We start from the raw sequence: 23,172 nt of genomic DNA on the forward strand, positions 1-23,172 counted from the left end.
TAGGACAAAAACTACAAACTCACATTCTTCACCCACCCGCTCATCACCTGCCCATCACCCACCCATCACCCACCTATCAACCCAACACCCACCCATCAACCCATCACTCATGTATCACCCACCTATCAACCCATCACCCTCCCATCACCCTCCCATCACCCACCCATCAACCCATCACCCACCCATCTGTCCCGCTTTGATCTTTCTGCCAGAGGCTTCAAAGCAGCTTCTCTCTCATCCTTCTGTTCTTCTCATCTCTTGTTCTTCTCATCTCTTGTCTTTTATTTCTCTCCTCTTATCCCTTCTTTCTCTTTTCTTTTGCTCACTTGTCCTCTTTATCTCAAGTCTTCTCTTTTTCTCTTCTCACATTACCGTAAAACTTCAAATAATGACGGGCGTCTCGGTAGTGTACAAAACACTCTCCTACCATTCCCGGCAGCAGACGTTGCTACAGACACAATTGGCCCTCTCTGCGGGTGAGAAGCCAGTGGGGTATGAGTCCTGGTCCCTGCACTAGCTCCTCCTCTAGTCAGTTGGGGCACCTGTTTGGGGGGAGGGGAACTGGGGGGGGAATAGCATGATCCTCACGCACCACCTCCTTGCTGTCTCGCTGTCCTCACTCTTTCCTGTTTTCTCCATAATTGTACTTGTCCAATTCCCTCTGCTGTCCCGGTCCTTGTTCCACCCCCTCTGCTAATCTGGGGAGAGTTGTAGGCTAGCACATGCTTCCTCTGATACATGTGCAGTCGCCAGCTGCTTCTTTTCACCTGACAGTGAGGAGTTTCACCAGCAGGGCGTAGCGCATTGGAGGATCACGCTATTCCCCCCAGTTCTCCTGCCCCACGAACAGGGCCCCGGTCGATGACAGGAGGCACCAGTGCAGCGACCAGGACTCATACCCCAGTCTGTTGGTCTCTCTCTCTCTCTCTCTCCCTCTGTCAGTCTCTCCATCTCATAGTTTTCTTTCATCTTTTTTTTCCAGTGTTTCGTTTTTTTGTTCCATCTCTACAGCACAATGACGGAACTGGGAGCTGGAGCCATGCAAACACATCACACACACACACACACACACACACACACACACACACACACACACACACACACACACACACACACTGATCTGGCAGGTGAGACAGGTTATGCAGTTCTTGGTGATGACAGTTTTTAACAGCGCAGGTCAAAGGTCACCGGAGCACAGAGCATACAGACACAGCAGGCTATGAGAGAAATCATGTTAAAGTGTGGGCCGAGGTACTGCAGAGGAATTGACCGTACCGAAATCAGTGTTCTTATATAACTATACATCCTGGAACTTGGCACTAATGGCGTTAGCATACTCCGTCCACATACATGAAACGGTTAGCATTTGAGCTAATGCATTGTAACAGCAACATACTAATGTGATTTGGGTGATGTACCCCAGCCTGCAAGCTTTCAAACCATGCCAGACTCATTTGAATTAAATCTAGCTAAAAGCAAAGACAATTGCAGTGCATTGTTTGGAGAATGGTAGGAAGTGAAATGCTTGTGCATTTTCTTTTCAAAATCACCAGCCAAATCCCACTCTAACCCCTGTGCAGGCAAATATTTCTGAGTAAGGGGGAGAAAATGTTGGCAATCTGGCTTTTGAGCATTTTGCAGAAATGTTTTCTATGTGGAGTGTATTTTACAAGTATCCAACGAAGCAATCTGATTGGTCAATTTGCGGAGGCAATTTGGTTATTGGTCAGTTCGCGTTGGGTGGTACTTTCGTTCTATCCTGCATTAAAATTGTTTAACGCACACCTTGATTATCCTGTACTTATACAAGAGGTAGTTCCGACCAAGCCATCTGATTGGTCAACTAAACATTTCGAATCTGCTCAAATCAGCATATCAGCACACGTGTGACTCTTCGCCGTACTCATATTGAGGAAAAAAAAAGCCTCATCACTCAAATATCACTCCGCCATTCAGCATTGATGTTATTAAACTCTGCCACCTCACCAGCTGTGCTGTGAGTCGGTGACATGGCGCTACTAGTTTAAAATACATGTGAAGATTGCCGCATACTAAGCGTGTGTGTGTATATGTATATATATATATATATATATATATGCCCATCATCTCTCGCTGCCACAGGAAGATGCCAGTAGATACCAGTAAAGATGCCAGGTGCCACAATTGGAGCTTGCTGTCTACACTTATTTCCGTTGGGTTGTTTTGGAACGTCCAGTATGTTGAGTGGCCTCCTCTACTCTGATTGTCTTAATTAGGGTCACGATACTAGAATTTCAACTTCAATATCAATAACCAGGAAAATATCGATACTCGATAGTATTTTCGATACCACGGAGGAAAAAGGACAACACATTAAGAGGCTTTTGTTTTTAATTACTGTATTATTAAAACATGGGCATATATTCACAATATATATTTTTAAATTGTCTTAAGTAGTGGGGGCAGGATCCATGTTTCATGCAGGCTACAATTTCGTCCAAAGCCTCCCTCAAGCTGCCCCCAGTGTAGCCCAACACAGCCCAAACACCAGGGGCTCTATCTTCCGACAGGCGCTATCCCCTAATAGCGATTGCGCACCTGTTTGCGCGTGCCTTAAGGCAGGGAAGATAGCATTCCGCCTTGCGCCATCCGCCAGGTGTTCTGCCGAGTTTTGCTTCCCTGCCAATCAGCAAAAAAAAGCATCTCCCCCTCACGGGAGCATACTTGTAATGATTTATACAGAAATGTAACTGTTTAAAAGTGATATAATTGTCTGGTAGACGTGACCTATTTCTAAGTTAAAACAGCCCCAAAATATGTTGGGGATGCAATTCTTGGCCGGGATGCGGAAAGGTTCATGGCACGTGTCGCAAGCGCAAATTAGAGCCGTGCCAAAATCATCTGCGCCCCAAAATGCCTGCGCAAACGGGATTTGGGCGGTCTTAACTACCAGAATTATTCACAGGCATGGCCAGGCAAGGCTGGGCAGTACGTCAATCAAAACCAATCAGATTCCCGTCTTGCAATGGCTGTTTGCGCGAGGCAATGCAATATGCTATAATTCTCTCCATGCGTAATAGAGTGTACTCAACTCGTGCGAGAACAGAGGGAGCTTATTGACAGATCGTCTGTGGTGCCAATGACCCTTCGGATTATGAAGGTAAATAGCCTATGTCCATTGTCCAACAAGTTTTCTCAATTCATTTCCCTCTTTGCGATGTGATAAAAGTTTCTCAGTGAGTTGTAGTTGATTGCCTCACTGAATTATCTGCTAATACTCAATTTTAGCAGCATAATTTGATGTTGTGAGATGGCAAGGCTGTGCGTAATGACATATCCAAAAGGAATTCCACTTTCCACTCTGCAAATACCTCTCTGCGCTGGGAGCGCAGCCGTAATCTCCGTGCAGCGCACCCAGCGCAGAGAGGTATTTGCGCGTAAGAGGTCCTTTTCAAAGCTCTTAGCGCAAAGTAATTGCGCGCTGCTGACGATAGGGTAATGCCATCTATCCCACATTTTAGCGCTGAAACGCCTGCTTTGGCATGGGGCAGCCAATGCCCAGTACAATTATCACAGGCATGCGCTTGTGTCCGCCCCGAATTTGGATTGCGCACGGCGTTAAACGAGCGCAAACACTAAATTAGTGCTTTTGGGAAGATAGAGCCCCAGCTATGCATGACCAGGACTCTGAGTACATTTACATACACACTAATAAACTGTTTATTATCGGATTTCTAGAGTTACCTGATTATTCGAGTGTCATGTAAACAGCATCCTTTACTGGATAAAGGCCGTTATCAGTTTATGAGAAAACCGATAAACACACTGGTTTCTGCTGAATCATCAGGTTTATTCATTGCAGTCTATGCACTCACGCAGTTTAAGGTGAGTTGGGATCATGTCTATGTTCCCCGGGTTCTATGTTCCCCGGGTTCTATATTCCCCGTTTTTCACTAACCTCTCCCAGCCCCCACGCCAAACCTAACCTCCCCCCATGCCTAAACCCAGTGTTTCCCATACATAAAGGAATTTGTGGCGGGCCGCCACAATAATATTTTGACCGCCACAATAAGATGTTGACCCAAATTTTTTTTTTTTTTTTTTACAGTGCACCTGAACGCAACATGCAAGATATCCGCTGAATAAGTGTCCAATAAATGTTCATGTCATTCTGGCCAATACTTCTGTTATAGCATTTCAGTCTGGAATATGGAATATCTTTCAATAATCTATGATTTAGCTGCTAAATTGTCAAATACCGCCATCTGCTCGCTACCCAGGGACTTATGTATGTACTTAACCCAACTAACTTAACCTAACTAACTATCCGTGTGCACAACACTGTCAGCCTAAACTCCGGCTGACACCCCAAAAACCTACAATCCGCTACAGAAAAATGTATATTGTTTGTTTATTAACTGGCCCCTCGCCTTCTATCATTTCACGAAAGTGGCAAAGCAAGTTGAGTATCCCTGACCTATAGGGAGAAATTTAGTTTGTCATTGTAAACCCACAGCACAGTAATGATGACATGTTCTTCATAGATCTAGCCTTTTAATTTTGCTCTTAAGCTTTCTCAAAGTACACCAAATTCATGCATTTTACTTTAACACATTAAGTGCCATAGACGACCTAACTCGTCTTACATAATCCAGCGCTTAAGTGCCAAGGACGGACTAACTCGTCTTACATAAAGATTTTTTTTTTTTGACGGTGGGACATCAATCAACCCCTTTTACATCTTTGAGATAACTATTTGGAGCAAGAGCATGTGTGTAATCTATGTTACCGACCACTAAGTGGCGACAGAGACCGAGAGAAGCCACAGCCATGGGACCCAAAAGCCACGGGACCAAAAGCAGCCGCCTCTTCGATGGCGATTTTACAGTCAGAAGCCCGAGACACACACACAGAACGGACAGAGATCCCTTCCCCCCAGAGCCGCGCAGCAACGCGCGAACACACACACACACACACACACACACACACACACACACACACACACACACACACACACACACACACCGCGGTAGCAAGCCATTCAAGGAAATGGCGACGCGATTTTACAGTAATCCATTCAAGACTTGTCTTGCCTGAGAGCGGCCGCGCACCGGCAGCAGCACACAGAGAGCGGAGAGCGATTTGCAAAATAGATCATAGGTGAAACACACTTTGAAACACCTCAGAAAGGCCAGAATCAACATCTGCCCATCGCCCACGCATTCCCCGGCCCATCTTGACTCGCACAAGGAGCGTCCGCACGCAGGCAAGCAGGCAGGCAGGCACACAGGCAGGCAGCAGCAAAAGCGCTTCTGACACGCCCGCTGTACAGCCAGGAGGAAGGAGGAGAAGACACACGGAGGGAGGAGTTTGAATGAGAGGGGTGTTTCCTGTTGTTATGGAGGAAATTACTGTTCAAAACTATTGTTTAGAATGTCTGACGGTCTTACTGATGCCAAAAATGAATGGTTAAAGTGACTGTTTCACAAAAAGCCATTTATCTCTGAATAAATTTCCAGACGCTGAAACCATGCTGTACTCAACGGCTAATATCTACATAACTACTAACTCTGCAAACTAACTCTTTTAGACAGAGAAAGCACACATTCTATTAGTTATTTTTAGATAATTGCTGTTCATGAATTCTTAACAGAAAAGAATCCTCGGCTGTTCTAAAATGAGCCAGAATCGTCAAAAACACCCCTGGCACAACTTACCTACAGGAATGAAAACATGGCTGGCATTCAATGTGTTAAAATGTTTAAAAAAATCTTGTGGGGGGGCATGCCCCCGCACCCCCCTAGGGGGTCTGCGGTCCCCCACCACAAATTCTCAAAATCCTGTGGGAAACACTGCTAAACCTAACCTCCCCCAGACCCTAACCCAAAACCTAACCTCTCCCACCCCCACGCCTAAACCTGATGAGGTCGGCATTGCGGGTGGTCGGCATAGCGGGTGGACACCATTTGGGAAAAACGGGGAACATAGGACCCGGGGAACATAGGGATGACCCCGGTGAGTTCACGCTATTTACTAAGTGCATGTAAATGCGGAAATCAGATTATTGCCAGCTACCTGATTATTCCCAGTTATCCCTTAATTGTTTGCATGTAAATGCACTCAAATTCTGTTATAAATTGCAGGGTAAAGTTACTGCCATGTATCTGGCTCTGGCTCTGCTGCTCCAAAGCAGTGGTCCAGTTGGAACCGAGGTCTCTCCATGGTGTAAACAGGCCTGATCCATAATAATAAATGCATAAATACTCTGCTACAGCCCTGTTTATTTTCTTTGCTTCTTGTCACTTGCATCATATTTTCGTTGCTGTTCAAACACTGTGGGTAGGGTAGGCTGTGAGTGTTCGGGTCTAGTTGTTGCAGGTCGACTTTCCTCAGCTTCAATCTGGGACTATAAGAGAAACACCACACTTGTCAGTTGCTAAATCATTTTGAATCTTGTTAAATTAACAGTTGATTACTCGGGCAGGCCTGACATTACATTTGGAATAGCTTAGAAAATGGCTAATGTGGCTAACGGCTAATAATAAAACGGCTAATGCTGGGGTAACGTTATGTTACGTTAACGTTTATGATAAATGTTTAATGCTTCAATAAAGTTGAAATGGGAGCACCTCACACCAAAACTGGTCACGGAGGATCTGTTCCCATGTTGACAAGGCTCTTTCCTTCGGTAAACACACATTGTTTTGCTAGCGACAAACATGCATTCAAGACATAAATCAACAAGCCGGGGCACACGAGAGGATGGAGGGGCTGAGCTGCTGCGGTGCTGGGTGTGTGTGTCCCTGTGTGTTTGTATGGAGGAGGCAGAGGAAGCACTGTTGGTATCAATAAACTTGATACTGTAGCAAAGGAGTATTGTATCTGTTTAAAATGTTTAGTATCGAGTAAGTACGGAAGTATCAATATTTTTGACAACCCTAGGCCTAAGTAAACGATTTTTAAACGATTTTAAACTGCGATTTTTAAACGATTTAAACGATTAAACGATTTTCAGACGGCAGCCCGTCTTTATTGTCACACAACACACTACAACACATGCATGCGGCCACTACACACACTCATGCTGATGGTGGCCGGTGAAATATGTCCTCTGCATTTGACCCATCCAGGCCTGTCCTTTCCTCCAGGGGGCAGGCCAGGAGCAGTGGTCGCTTTCTCGTACAGCGCCCGGGGACCAACTTCGGATGTTGTCGTCACTGGTCGGATGACGATGACGATCTGATCTTCTCCATGTTTTTAGTGGGGGGGTTATATACGGAGGAACCCCCTGGGGGAGCACGGGGAGAACATGCAAACTCCACACAGACAGAAAGGCCCTTACGACGAGATACCCCACCTGGGCAGTAGGCACTGAAGATATGGGGGGAACACAACCACAGCGCCCACAGTGTCCCAGGCGAGAATCGAACTCAGGACCTTCTGACTGTGAGGCGACAGCTCTACCACTGAGCCACCGTGCCCCCGCGAAAATGAATTAGTCTGACTCAACGGAAGTAGGCTATAAGCTCTGCCATTGGCGCTGACCATTTCAGTCGAAATTCCCCGTCCCCGTCCCAGTTGCTATGTGAAGCAACCTAGGTGCCTAAAATGGCAGGTTTTACATGCTTGACACACGTAATTTAGTGTTTTGTGTGCATGGCATTTTCTTTCGCAGAATTTAGCAATTTGATTACACCAAAACAAATTCCTCCCCTATGCTATTTTGCAAGAACACCGTCGCTGGGCTTCACGCCGCCATTGTCATTGGGTTAAATAAATGCAAACAAGGCTATAGCAGAATGATAGTATAGGTTGAGCCAGGCTCTCCAGAGCTGGTAACCCTAATCCTAACCGCTAAACGAAGTGTGGAGATGGTCTGGCCCAGTGAGATTAAAAATTAAGTGAATGGAGAAATGCACAGACATACAGACACGAATAGTGTAGCTGCAGCTTCCTTCACTCTCCTCTCATCTGAAAATAACCAACAGCTCCACTCTGATATTTATATTTAGCTCCCAAACTAAACATACACATCACATGCAAACTGACAAGAGCTTTGTTCTCTGTACAGGTTAGTTATCTCCACACAGGCAGGCAGACATGCAGACAGACAGTATGAAGTCATATCACTGCCAGAATCTGCGAGCACAATTGAGAACCACGCATGCGGATGTAGAGTAGCCGCGCACGCTACTCAAACAGCAGCGCACACATATTATTTTTGTGAGCGCTTTCACAGCACTCGAACACAGAATAACCCTGCTCGAGCGCGGAGAAAACCATGCTTTGAAAAAGAGAAATGGATGTGGAAGCGCCGCAAGGAAGAGCTATTTCATTTGACTAGTTTTATTATGGTACATTTACATTTTACTATTGCTATGAAGTAGGCCCTCATAGCAACATACATTTTTCCCAATGATGGTTTCTATCATTGTAGGTAGTTTTTCTTATCATGCTGATGTAGGTTCAATGGTAATTTTTCTGATGAGTATGTTTTTAATTAGTTATTTGACAATATAAAAAGGGGTGATTGACAGTTGTAGTAGACAGTCGGGTCCACTTTTCCACATTTCAATCTGAGATCCCAGACCCGCTGCAAACGGTAGGCTACAGCCGGAACCAATCCGGTAGGGCTGTATTCAACCAAAGAAAATCTTGGTAGACCGAAATTCAATCAACTCATCAATATAATTTTACACAAGTTCTACATTGTGATACTGTTGTTCTGCCTAAATTCTGATGTTTTAATAAACATTAATTATTGCATGAATATCTTTTTGTCAATAATTTCCACGGCATACAGTAATGAGACTGAGCACCGGCCTCTTGCCATTATACCTCTCCGTCCTCATATCATACATGTACACCCATAAACAAAACCCCCCAGATGTTCCATTGAAGTCAATTATATTTTTCGTTGGAAGAATTAGGTTGGTTGGGGGTCCCCCACCCCCAACCAACCTAATTCTAATTAAACCTAATTAAAAACAAACAGAAAAAACACTTTTTTTGCAGTGTACTGAATGCACTATACCTGATAGCTGATAATTATTATTCAGGATTGTTTAAAAATAACCAACAAACTTTTTTCAGCCATCGCGATCTCGGAAACATGGTTAAAAGCTGACCAAGAGGATCTCGTCCAGCTTGAGGGATATGACTTTTTCTCTATAAACAGGCTGAATAAAAGGGGCGGGGGCGTTGCACTTTATGTTAAGTCAATTCATCACTGCGAAATTGTTAAAAATATGTCCTTTTCCATAGATAATATTATGGAATGTGTCACAGTTGAGATTAAATGTGAAAAATCAAAAAATATAATTATAAGCTGTGTTTATAGAGCTCCCGGATCAAACATGGATATTTTTGAGGATAGAATGACAGAAATGTATAACACAATCAATAGCAATAAGCTACTATTCGTCTGCGGAGATTTCAATATAGATTTTCTAAATCCACATAGTCAAACACAAATATCGAAATTCATTAACTATGTCTTTTATATGGGACTGTATCCATCAATTACACATCCTAGCAGGATAACTACGAACACAGCAACACTTATTGATAATATACTAACAAATGTTACTGAAGGAAACTTAACTGGTGGTTTACTTATAAGTGATGTTAGTGACCACTTGCCTGTTTTTGCTGCCTTTGATTCATCTGCTGAAAAAAACGATCATAATGAAACTAGAAATTTAACAAGGAAAATAACTGATGTAACCATTGAAAATCTTAGAAATGAATTATTACATCAAAACTGGGACGAAATTTATGTTGAAGATATAGACAAATCATATGATTCATTTATTACTATTATTTCCAAACTATATGATAAACACTGCCCTCTTGTGGCAGAAGTAGGTAACAAACGGTATGCAGACAAACCATGGATAACAAAGGGGCTACAGAATGCATGTAAAAAGAAAAATCTGTTGTATAAGCAATTTTTAAAATCTAGAACTAAGGATGCTGAAAGCAAATATAAGATATACAAAAATAAATTAACCAGTATTATGAGATCTAGCAAGAAACAGTACTACAGTGAATTACTAGAAAAAAATAGAACAAATATCAAATGCACTTGGAAGATTTTAAATGAAATCATTAAAAAGAAAAAGGTTGTTAAAGATTACCCATCTTACTTCTACTCAGATAATGATACTATCACTAAGGAAAATAAACCTATAGCAGATCGGTTCAACGAATACTTTGTAAATGTGGGTAAAAACCTAGCCAATTCCATTAAAACACCTAAAATGGAAAGTAACAATACATTCAACATAATTTCGGATTCAATGTTTGTTAAAAAAACGGATGAAGAAGAAATTATTGACATAGTCCATAAATCAAAAGGGAAAAAATCAACTGACTGTAATAATTTTCATATGTTCTTGATAAAGAATATTATTGATTCTATTGTCAAACCCTTAAACTACATTTGTAACCTGTCACTAATGACCGGAAAATTTCCATCAAAAATGAAAATTGCCAAAGTGATACCACTGTTTAAATCTGGTGACAAACATGTATTTTCGAACTATAGGCCAATCTCACTGTTATCTCAATTCTCTAAAATTTTGGAAAAGGTTTTTGCAAAGCGACTGCACGACTTCATATCCCAGCACCAAATACTCTGTGAACAACAATATGGTTTCAGGAAGAATCGGACCACCTCACTAGCTCTAACAGACTTTGTTGAACAAATTACAAATGGCATTGAGAAAAAACAATATACAGTAGGGGTATTTATTGATTTACAGAAAGCATTTGATACAATAGACCACACCTTATTATTAGTTAAACTACAAAAGTATGGCATCAGGGGATTGGCACATGATTGGTTAACCAGCTACTTACAAAACCGGTATCAATATGTCCACATAAATCAATTCAGAATTCCAGAAGGTCACATGTGGGGTGCCTCAAGGTTCAGTTCTTGGTCCATTGCTGTTTCTTTTATATATTAACGACATCAGCTTGGTCTCAAAATCACTTAACTCATTGAGTGCCAATGACGACAGCTGTCGTCATTTCAAATACTAACGTAGAGTGCCAAAGACGACGATTGTCGTCAATTGCCTTTTTTGACGGTGGGACGTGGATCAAAGCCTTATGTATGTCCTGTACAAATATTGTAGCTATTGAAGCTGTATAACCTATTTTACGGACTCATCAGGTGGCGACAGTGCTCTCCAGATTAGAGAAATGTCCGAAATATAGCCTGAAAAAGCCCCCTGATCAAAGAGAAAGCGCTCATGCTGCAGCCCAGAGCCACAGTGCTCTCCAGATTAGAGAAATGTCCGAAATATAGCCTGAAAAAGCCCCCTGATCAAAGAGAAAGCGCTCATGCTGCAGCCCAGAGCCATGTAGATTGCTCTGGCTGCAACTGACGGTGCCTGCGAAACAGCAGTCAATCCGCGCACACAACTGAGCTCCTCTGGCTCTGTCTGTCTGTCTGCATATAGTTTCTCCACACGATTAGCCGCCAGAAAGGCAGCACCCAACGCCGAAGGGCCAAACCTTCCCCTGCAGTCCCGTTTGGCATTTCCGTGTGCGCTGGGAACAAAAACTGAGCGCTCCGAAAATAGAGTGGGTGCGTGTAGGCTGTGTGTTAGTGTGGGGAGGAGTTTGCAGTTGAGGGGGGGAGGGGGGGAGAGGGGGGTGGGGCACGCAGGGCATCACACAACTACACCACTTCACTACATCAGAAAATATTATCTTCAGAGTCCGTGAATGTGCTTGAAATGCTGCATTTCACAAAAGGCGGAATATCTCAGCTTCTAGATAGAAATGCCTATTTGCTGTTTTTGACCTATCTTCTCCGGCTGATAACTAAAGAACGGAAAATGGTATCAATAAACTTTTTTTTGCTGATGATACAATAGAGTCTCCTTGTTCTTTTTGCGTGTTCGGTGTTTACATAGCAATATCACACAATATTCTGTGGGCCTCGAGAAATCACTGAAAACGCTCTGAAACTCTGGCACTGGGAGCGTCCGTTCTCCAAAAGTGGCTGGCACTCAATGAGTTAATTGCATTTTATTTGCTGATGACACGACTGTGTTCTGTAGTGGGGACCATTTGGGACAGCTTCTGGATATGGTGGAGTAGGAACTGCAGAAATTCAAACAATGGTTCGATTCTAATAAATTATAACTTCATCTTGGCAAAACAAAGTACATTATATTCGGAAATAAAACCACAATTCCATCCAGAAACCTAACAATAAATGATGCAGATATTGAAGCTGTAACTGAAACCAAATATCTTGGGGCTATCATTGACAATAACTTAAACTGGAAATCACACATAAATTACATAAAATCCAAAATATCAAAATCCATTGCAATTATGTATAAAGCCAAAGATTTCCTCTCTCAAAAGTCATTAATCACTTTATATTACTCATTAATAGCTCCGACATACTGCATTGAGGTCTGGGGAAACACATACAAAACAAACACCAATTCAATACTTTTACTACAAAAGAAAGCCATAAGAATCATCAATAAAAAAACATACCGTGAGCCAACCAACCCACTATTCATCTGCACAAACATTCTGAAATTCAAGGACTTACTCTATTACATTACAATACAAACCATGTACAAAGCAAAAAACAAACTTCTACCTCCACATATCCAGAATCTGCTTAAAATGAGGGACACCAGGTACAACCTGAGGGGAACACTATTATTTATTAAACCAAAGACTCAAACAAATTTAAAAAATCACCGGGTATCTGTCAAAGGTGTAAACATTTGGAACACATGTCCTGAAACTATTAAATTATGTAGCACATTAATCACATTTAAAAGACACTATAAAAACTATATAATTTCTCGTTATAGTGTGGAAAACTAAATTTACTGATTATTATTATTATATAATAATATATATAATATAATAATTATATTATCATTATTAGATTATTATTTTTGGATTGTGCGTTGTGTGCTTTTCTTCATTTCATTGTTATGGGAAATTTAAGTTTACTGATGTGATTGATTTCAAATCTTGTGCTTTGCTCTTTTTTTATTTCTTATTTATTTGTTGTGAGAAGCATATAATTGTAAGGTAAAAGGGGTAGGTCAGTATAAGCTTTGCTTCTACCTACACCCTTTCGGCTACGCAGGCTGAGAAATCAGTCTTTTACATGTACCGAAACTTATTCATTCATTCATATTCATTCATTCATTCAATTATGAATAAAAGCTATTTGCAGCATTGTAACATTACTGAAATGATGACAGACTCGATCAGCATGCACCTGCCCATATTCAGCTGTGATGCAAAACAGCTGTCAGAAAGCATGCGATGGTTATGGTTATGTAACGTTACCACGTGGCATGGCTAATTAGTTGGCAGAAAGGAGAGCGAGACAGTAATTCCTTTTGCGATTTATTCCAGTAACATCTTATAACAGTTGGAGTGTATCTCTGAGGATGGCCAGTGACTATCACTGACTACTAGCCCGTTATTCTCATCTCATAAGGTACATAACGTAACGTTAGCCGCTCATTAACAGCTTGTTAACAGCTGATGATGGCTGCATGCTGAAACCGTTGATGGCCTTGTTAGCTGACCCATTTAATTTAATTCCATCGCTCTGCTGTTTGCTCTTCTTTCAGTCTGGATAGCCTGCTAACTGCGATAGACTGTCTAGCCTCTCATTTCTGCTCATGTGTGCTTCCAGAAAAGGTCCGTGTTGCTTCCACGGCACGTTGCTTCGTTTCGGACCACTCCACTGCCAAGGCAAAACAAAGCCAAGTTGGCCAAGTTCTGCCCTGCAAAGCCAGGGCGTAACTCCATTTTTGTCAAACATTTGTTTTTGTCATTTTTGGAACATTAAAGATCTGCTTTATCATGTGGATAAATATCTCGAGTCGTTTTTTTTTTTTTTTTTTTTTTTTTTTTTAATAGGGGGTCAGTAACTTCCAAAAGCCCTAGAGAAGCCAAGGCAGACTGAGGTAACATCAGTTATGGTTGTTTGGTTTGGTTTGACTGCACTCTGAATGCTCTGCCCTGCAACGCCAAAACAGGGTACCAGCTCGCCACAATGCTCAGGTTGAGTTGAAGTATGAGTTACAGTACTGGAAGGGCCTAATGTCATGATTGTGACATCGGACCGATACCATGCCACCCCCACCCACACAGACACCCACCCCACCCACATTTACTCCCAAGGCGCCAGCTCATACGACATTAGCGCCCGAGACACCAGCTCATACATTAAAGGAAAGCTTTACCGGTAATCAACCCACTTTGTATCATTAATACTCTCTGTAATATAAGCACATGAGCAGTGTTTACCTCTCTCTGTGTTTTCCTCATGGACATCTCCCATTTTCTCCTCTGGCAAAGCGCTCCGTTGTGACGCGTTTTACATCACAACGGGGCTGCGGAAGTTCTGCTGGAGACGTGGAATCTGCTCAGAGGGCGGCTGTTATTGTTTATTTTTATTTTTTAAGTATGTGCACATGGCAGATAATTGCATTGAGAGCCTTAACAAGTCTTAATGACAGGGGCAGAGTTTTCTGCAGACAGGACCAGGAGCATTTTCTCCATGAGGTAAACAGAGAGAGAAGGCAAAACACTGCCCATGTGCTTTTATTACCGAGATTATACAAAGATGATACAAAGTGGTTACCGGTGAAGCCATCCTTTAACCCCTGAGGCACCAGCTCATATGACATTAACCCCCAAGGCGCCAGCTAATACCACATTTACCCCCGAGGCGCCAGCTCATACAACATTAACCCCTGAGGCACCACTCATATGACATTAACTCCCGAGGCACCACTCATACGACATTAACCCCCGAAATGCCGCTCATACAACATTAACCCCAAGGCGCCACCTCATACGACATTAACCCCTGAGGTCCAGCTAATATAAAATTAACCCCGGAAGTGCCAGCTCATACGTCATTAACCCCTGAGGTGCCAGCTCATATGACATTAACCTCCGAGGCGCCAACACACACAGACACACAACAAGGGGTCAACAAGAGTCCCACCAAACTAGATTTGAAGGCCTGATGATATAGTTATATTATATTTATACTTATATTTTATTAAGCCTAATTGTGCCACAATTTGGCATTAAATCTAATCTTCACAATCATGTGAACATTAGATTTCATGTCTATGTTATCATTATTATATACTGGTTTTACACATTTCCAATATTCTCCCTACAATACATTTGGCTGGACAACAACACAAAATAAAGTTATTTTTCTCAGTTCTACACTCTGGTGAGTTACCCCCTTTTGGCTTTCAGGGCAGTATTATCGTCTGTTATTTATCTGCTAAAATGTCATTATCGGAATAATAACACAAAATGGCCATATCTGCCAATAATGTATCCGATAAATATTGTGCATTCCTAATCATCATATAAATTATTTTGAACAGATCATATTGACATACTGTAGGCAGAATTAAGAAGCAGGCACTACCACAAAGTAAAGAAGAGATAAATGTAACCTAGCTGTCATGGTGATGTCCATGATCCCCAAGCATGGCTTCATGCTGTCCTGTCCATGCTGTAATATTTTCTACTTTAGCACCACGACTTAGTGCACAAATGTCCTGTTAACACAAAGGAGTTTGACGGACCTCTGGTGAAAAAGTATTATCAGTCTAAAGGATCCAGGAGCAGTTCTCCCTTTCCCAGGAAACAATCACAACAATCACTAAAATGGTCAGTGGTCTGGATGCCATCCCAGCCAAGTTCCTGAGAGATTCTGTAGAGGTCATTGCCCATCACACACATTAGAAATCTTTCAATTTCTCAATCCCACAGGAATGTAAAAAGGCAAGAGTTACTGCTTTATACAAAAAAGGCAGTAAGATGGAACAAAGTAACTACAGGCCTGTGTCTATCTTGAGTGTTTTAAAGGAGAATTCCATTTCTTTACACCCTGGTCCTTATTTCCAGCTTTGTAAATGTGTTATGCATGCAAATACTTTTGATGAGTAAGGGGGGAGAACATGTTGGCAATTGGCAATCTGCTTTTGGGTATTTTGCCAAAATGTTTTTGCATGTGGATGTATTGAATTATTAATTTCCCTTATGCCCAAGTTCACATGCTCTGTTAATGAAAAAAAAACAACATAAAAACACATAGGGAAATACGTCATCTTAGTCTCCGGTGTTGATCAGAGTTATGATTAAAGGGTTGGGTGGGCCCTGGAAGATTTTCACATTTCAAAGTGGGCTGCGGCATTCTTATAAGTTTAGGAACGCCTGGAGTAGACAGTTAAAATGCAGTGTGAGGTGTTATGTGTAATGTATGTGGGCTATGTGTGACTCATCAGGGAGATTTTGAGTTTGGATTTGAAGGAGTTACGAGATACATACATTTTGTTGAAAGTACTGTATAACCTACACAGTGCAGGGAGAGAGACAGGTGTGTACATTCATATCTGTTCAGTCAAATAAAATAGCTCTCACATAAGGCGTTTTGACAGCCATTTCGACAGGAAGCATTCAGAGAAATCCTGATTTTTTACTTTTTCTCCTGCTGTGCTCCCACTTGGTAATTTCTCTTGCTAATCTCATGATTTGTAGGATATGTGTCGCGGTACCTGGTGGCAACCCAACCCAGCCAGAGGCAGTGATGAGTGATGCACGTGCGTCACTGCGCTCCCTCAAGCAGCTCTTGGGTGAGGCGCTCTGCCATATGTATACAGTCAAAGGGCTCCACTCGCTTTGCCGCTGGAAATGGATCAAACAGGTCCCAAGAAGAAGAGATATGCTGCCAAATTTCAGTCCACTTGGTACGAGAGACCATCCCGTTTCTAACCGCTACCCACATCAGCAAATACCAGGCATTTTACAATCTATGTCAGGCCCGACTTTAGCGTAGAACACAGTGGGGGAAATGACGTTAGCAAACAAACAAGCTAACGTTAAACATGCCAAACACAAATAAGCCGTGGAAGCACAGAGGGGAACTGCTAACATACACGTTCCTCATGAGAGGTGTGTCAGAGGCTGAGCAAGTCAGCAAGGCAATGGCTAGTCACCAAGAACATTTCTCTTTCATCTTTTGTAAATTTTAGATGGCGACTTTTGATCACATCTTTTGTAAATTTTGTATGTTTGTTTAATTTAATTGAATAATTATTTTACTGTGAGCTATGAATGTAAGACTAATTTAAAAGTGATTTGCTTTACATCATTGTATTTATTCTAATTAGTGGTGTAGGGTTATATGTGATGGGGGGGGGGGCGTTGAGGGTAGGTCATTCGGCAATACCCTAGAAATCTCCCTTTTTCACAGCCCAATATTGGCAGGTATGGCGCTCGGTGATAACAGTTGTGCGCTCCTTCGGATTCTGCATGCGCTCAAAGCATGGTCTTCTCGCAGGCTACTGTACAATACTGCTTGTGCGAGTGGGGATATTCTCCCCGTGAGCACTCGCAAAAACAATCTGCATGTGCAGCTGTTGGAGGGAGGTGTGTGTGCGACTTTGGAGGTGTGTGTGCAGCTGTTGGAGGTGTGTGTGCAGCTGTTGGAGATGTGTGTGTGCAGCTGTTGGAGTTTGCACTGGTGGATTTTGGCAGTGATATGGCTTCATACATATGACACTCACAGGCTGTCTCTGATGTGTTTGCGTGCCCCAGCATCCCGCATCCTCCTGATTTGAAGCAGAAAAGTGGAGATTTGTTGGAATGCTTTACTGCCCCCCATTTCTGACTGTCTATAATATTCTTCTGTGTCTGCATATTTTCTCTGTGCACATTACCCATCAGACTAAAAACAGGAACTATGAAAACCTCGACCAACAGTCCTTTGACTTCAGGAGAGGACCCAAGGTATACTTGCATGGTCAATGCACGCCGCCCAACCAATCTCTCTCTGAGCTCGCCCGGTAGCAAGCACCAGCCCAGATCCAACCTAACTCCAGAGATAGACTCTTATCCTGGTGGCACGTCTTTTCTCCACCCTTACTTTTCTTTCGTTCTTTATGATTTCCACACACCGCGAATGGGTTTCCACTAGCCGAGAGAGACGCCCTTCCTCCCTCCTTCCTCCTGAGTTTTCCCTGTGAAGGTTGCATGCAGCCAGGCTCGGCTCGGCTGTCTGCAGGTCTGAGGGCGGAGCAGCACCAGGATCTCTCACTCCTCTGCACCATCGCACCTCCTTTTCTGTTCTGACCCTGCCCCCTCCTCCTCCTCCCGCTCCCTCACGCGTCTATCAAGTTCCCAACCCAGTTTATATTAAGCCACACCCACTTCCGAATGAAGCTGAGCAAGCAAAACCTATCCTAAAAAGTTGTTGACTAAACTAATCTTTGCCTCAACCTCAAGATTAAACCTTGAGGAGACCTCATGCCTAATTAACTTCAGAGATGACTTTATTTTCTTTACTTTTTGGGTGATCATCGATTTACAAAAATACACTTACATTTCTACTCCTTGTAACGTTACGGCTGACTGGCTGCAACTGTGACTAGACTTCCCTGCAGATTGATATCAGAATACAGACCCCCCCATCGGAGTATATTTTTTTTGCTGGTTGTAATTTAATTCATCTAAATTTTTATATATTTGAAGACTATTTAGTTGTACATATTTTCAAGTATAATGGTATGATGGTCAATTTGAGAATTTATCAAGAGGTAAAATTCATGAGAATCTGCAGGGAAGCTGTTGCAGCCTGCCAGAGGTATGAGGAGTATTTTACAGCTAGGCGTGAGGTCTCTTGAAGGTTTAATTAATCTTGGGGTTAAGGCAAAGATTAGGTTAATAAACAACTTTTTAGGTTACGGTTTTGCTAGCTTACCATAGTGAAGAAAGCGATGAGAGGCTACGGTTTCATCGTGCCATATGGAAGTGGTCGTGGTTTCATCTAAACTGGGTTGGGAAAACGACAGACACCGCTCTTACTATCCGCCTTCCTCCTCCTTCCTCTTCTTCCACAATTATTTTTCTTGATTTGCGGTTGCATCAGCGCTCCTTCTCTGACATGCACGTCCCTGGTTGGTTGGAGTCTTGACAGCGCCTCAGTTTGCATGAGACATCACACCACACACAAGTTTTTTGCCGCTCCTCCTTTTTCAAGCTTCGAGTTTGATTTTTCTTTCAGTTCGGCAGATCTTGGAAACTTGTTTTTTCCCCTCCATGTTTTTTTTGCCCCGGTGGCGTGGGTGAGAGGGAGCATGGTTGAGGCTTTGGGGGTGGGGTTTGGGGAAAGGGGAAAGGCTCTGACAGTTAAAAGCTAATGATGTGTGTTCTATGTGTCCTGTGATGTTTTGTCCACTCACTGACCAACGCTGCAACGCGTCGCCCTGCACTTGGACCTGTCGCCCTGCACTCTGACCTGTCACCCTGCGCTCTGGCCTATCGCCCTGCACTGTGGCCTGTCTTGCTGCCCTCTCCAGGCAGAGAAGGTGCTGTTGTTCAGCCCGGAGACCAACCTGACAGCTTTGCTGCTGGAGGCCAAAGACCTAGAGGCTCGAGTCATCATCCTCTCTGCCAGGTCAGTCTACTGATAATAATAAACGTCACATTTTGTACAAAGAATACAGCACAATGTGCTTTACATAGGAACGTCAAAAAGATTGGAGGAAAATGAGGGACATAAAAAAGGACAATGTTGCCAGGTGCCAGTGACATATACAATTGGGTCTCATCTGCATATTAGTGGAAACCAATGTTACAATTAAGCAATAGTTCACGAGAGGCAGGTATATGCTTATTATACCACACCTAAGGGTTGGATGAAAACACCCTTAGGTGTGGTATAATATGCATACCAAGTATGGCAATATGAAAGGAATCAACAACTCCAATTTAAATGGCTGTTATTCATAAATCATACTCTTCTGCGTAAGAAGCTAGTCCCTCCCTCCCTGAACCGACACAGTTGCTGAATGTAACGTCAGCAAGACAGGCTTAGTGATAAACAGCTACCGTTAGCTAGCGGCTAATGCTTGTGCTAACGTTAACGTTTAAGGTTAGGTCCGAGGCTAGGTGGCTATTTTCTGGAAATAACGTCTGGTAGGCACTGTTCAATCCACTCATCCATATAAGCCACCCCAGAATTCAAAAGTTAACCTTAAATGTTTCCAATTCGGTAGGCAGCTTGCGAATGTTAGCTAGCTAGCTCAGCTGTAGGATACTGATGGCGTTACTAGCAGGAGCCGACAGTAAACACTACTGCAACGCACTCTGGGTATTATGGTGACATGGGTTGGCTTAGGAGCGTGATATTTCTTTCCCACGATGGCAAAGGCGTACAGTTTGCGAGGCTAGCAGGCTAGCTAGCTACTATTTGTTTTCTCAGAGGTGGACTGTTTCTCTGATGCGGCTCTAGCTGTGGCATACGCTAAATATACCACAACTGTGAACCAATCAAATAGCTTTAATATACATCCCAGTGGGAGAGTTGTTCTGATACCGATACCAGTATCGGAAATACCTCCGATACTGCCTAAAATGCTGGTATCGGTATTGGCGAGTACGCTAATTATGCACAGGCCCATTATGCAAAGTAGTTTCATCCGAATAGTACTGTTTTTTGATTAAAAAAAATTCCCAGAAATCAAAGGAGCCAGGCCATACAACAATGATAGCAAGAATTCATATCACATCCATACTGGGTTAGTAGTAGGGTGTACAGCTATTAAAATTGTGTCCCAGCAGAAGCAGAATCTGACAGCTCCGACAGCAGCTAACCTAATGAGCTTTGCAGCTAATGTTAGCATCCCGCAGTTAGCTAGCAGCAGACGAGCAGCGACAAAACGTTGTGTTTCTTCTCTGTCATGTCGGTGAACGGTCTTGGGTCCGTGACGGAGGAAGACAGACCCCCAACAGACCCGCGGAGACTTTAAGGGCCCTATCTTCGCAAAGGCGGTAATTTTGCGTTAGCGCCCGTTTTGCGCTGGAATAGCGCTGCGCAAAGCCCTAATTGTGGGCGTGTCGGCCCGCTGCGCTTAACGTCATCTCGCCGCATCTTGGCGCAAACGTCCATAGGTGTGTTTATGCCCATATAGGATTCCAAGACAGTCTCACAGACAATTGTAAAATAGCAACGTTATGTTACAATTTTGGCTCCAAAATTGTAAAATGGTAACGTTCTGAGATTTTAGGGTTAGGGTAGGGGGAGGGGTTAGAAACGGAAAATCTCCGTAAACCATCATGTCTATTCACTGATCCATTTAAATGGAACAATTGTGCGCTGAGTGATGTCACTTGGGCACTCCATGATGTGATCAGTGATGGTCACTCAAGCAATTGTGATGTCATCAGTGAGTGATGTCATCAGTAATGCGAGGTTGAGCAATAGTGAGCTGTGCATGCCAATAGGGCAGGTGAGGCCACGCAGCAGCCGAGCTGTGGGCGAGGCCGCACAGTGGCTGAGCTGCACATCCAAGCCCACCAAGCGGGGTACAGGGTGGCCGATGATGAGCAATTGAGCTGTGGGCGAGGGCGCACAGGAGTCGAGCCCGCGCAGCAGGCGAGCTGCAGGCCACGGCGAGCCTAGGAATCGAGCACTTTCTAGTAATGATAACGTTTATATGAAGGCATTTATAAACTAAATGGTTCACTTACTCAGCAACAATTTTTCAGAAGGATTTTTAAAACCATTCAGAAAATATTTTATTTCGTTAGGGATCTTGTTCCACTCCTCTCCCCCGGTATAGAGGAATGTACTTCTCCCAACTTTGCTTTTCAGATTGGGTAGTTTCAAGTTCGTTATCCTAGCTCTCGTGTTCAGCCTATGAGTGTCCCGAACAAACTGGAAGTACTTAGTAAAATAGTTTGGACAAAGATCATGCAATATTTTATAAACCATGATAAGTTTTAGCCGTTACCTTCAATGGGGAGTTGAAAATCATGTTGAGAGCGCTTCCATTGTGCACAAAACACAGCGCACGGAGCGTTTTTTTTTCTGCTCCGTTTGTTTTTCCTCTGTAGTCGCGTGCAGTACTGATCAGAACACAACGACCACACGGCCGGTAGCCAGCTAGTTTTGTCTGTTTGATGTTGTTCACTGTCCACATGAAAGCCAGATTATTGCTAATTCTGGCAGCAACAGAGGTTGAAAATCCCTCGGGCTACAGGAGTATGCAATTATTTACCTATCATAATGCAAGAGGTTGTTCAAGAAATTTGAGAGCATGATTTATCAATTTCACGTTCAGATTTTGGACCCTTGGACTCAAAAAACTCCCACGTGTGCTCAGATTTACTCTGCTTGTCCTTAAACTATACGCTTGCACTCAAAACTTTGCGCTCGCGCTCAAAACTTTTCTTTATGGACAGATTCCATGCACTCACATTCAAATATCCCCTGCTCACGCTTAGATATTCTCTGATTGTGCTCAAACTCTGTGCTTCCATTCAAATGTCTCCCCTCTCCATTCAAACTGAGTGTGCTCTCTCTTGGAATTTCTCCTCTTGGATCTTTTGTCTGCGCTTGGATTTTCTGTGACACAACCCTATCAGAAACCCACAACCAATAGAATGCCAGGATAGTGTCACATGATCCCCGACCCAGCAATCATGTGACACTATCCTGGCATTCTATTGGCTGTGGATTTCTGACAGGATTGTTGCACAAGAAATCTGAGAGGAGAGAAGAGATCCAAGAGCAGAAGTTTCAAGAGTGCACAGAAGCAGTTTGAAGGGGGAGGGGAGGACATTTGCATGCAGGCACCGAGTTTGAGAGCGAACAGAGGAAATGTAAGTGTGAGCAGGGGGTTTTGAGTGCAGGAAATCTGTCCAAGCAGAAAACTTTTGAGTGTGAGGGTACAGTTTAAGGACAAGCAGAGCAAATTTAAGCACGCACGGGGGCTTTTAGAGTCCAAGGCCCCTATTCTCCCACAGGCCTTCGGCGCTAAAACGGGCCTTAAACGCAAAAAAACATGCCTTGGGCCTGACTCGGGAAGATATCAACATGGCTTTAGGCTGGTAAATGCGCTTTAGGCTGAATGGGCGTGGCGCACTCCCTGAATGGGCGAGAATGGGCGTTTCGGCCTTAAATGCCGGCCTAATGATATCTTCCCACCTGGCGTAAATTTAGCGCTTTGCGCTTTTGAAAACCAGGCCTATTCAGTGCGCCAGTTGAGCGGGGCGCTCCTCTGCCTCTCCCCTGTCACCCTTCTCTGTCTCTCTCTGAAACCAGGCCTATTCAGTGCGCCAGTTGCGAGGAGCGCTCCTCTGCCT

At 43.3% G+C, this 23,172-nt stretch overlaps 1 protein-coding gene across 1 annotated transcript in view; it reads left to right on the forward strand.

The window, feature by feature from the left end:
* Window positions 1–23,172, forward strand: part of LOC310784501 (glutamate receptor ionotropic, NMDA 1-like) — a gene marked incomplete at both ends in the record, with an annotated part of 339,903 nt that overhangs the window by 134,807 nt on the left and 181,924 nt on the right. Inside the window, 2 exons of the mRNA XM_083645485.1 lie at window positions 17,752–17,814; window positions 19,383–19,480. Of these exons, the coding sequence (XP_083501611.1) occupies window positions 17,752–17,814; window positions 19,383–19,480 (161 nt within the window). The remainder of the gene's footprint in view (window positions 1–17,751; window positions 17,815–19,382; window positions 19,481–23,172) is intronic.

Source organism: Poromitra crassiceps (assembly GCF_964638095.1).
Source record: "Poromitra crassiceps genome assembly, chromosome: 10".
In the NCBI taxonomy this organism is placed as follows: Eukaryota; Metazoa; Chordata; class Actinopteri; order Beryciformes; family Melamphaidae; genus Poromitra; species Poromitra crassiceps.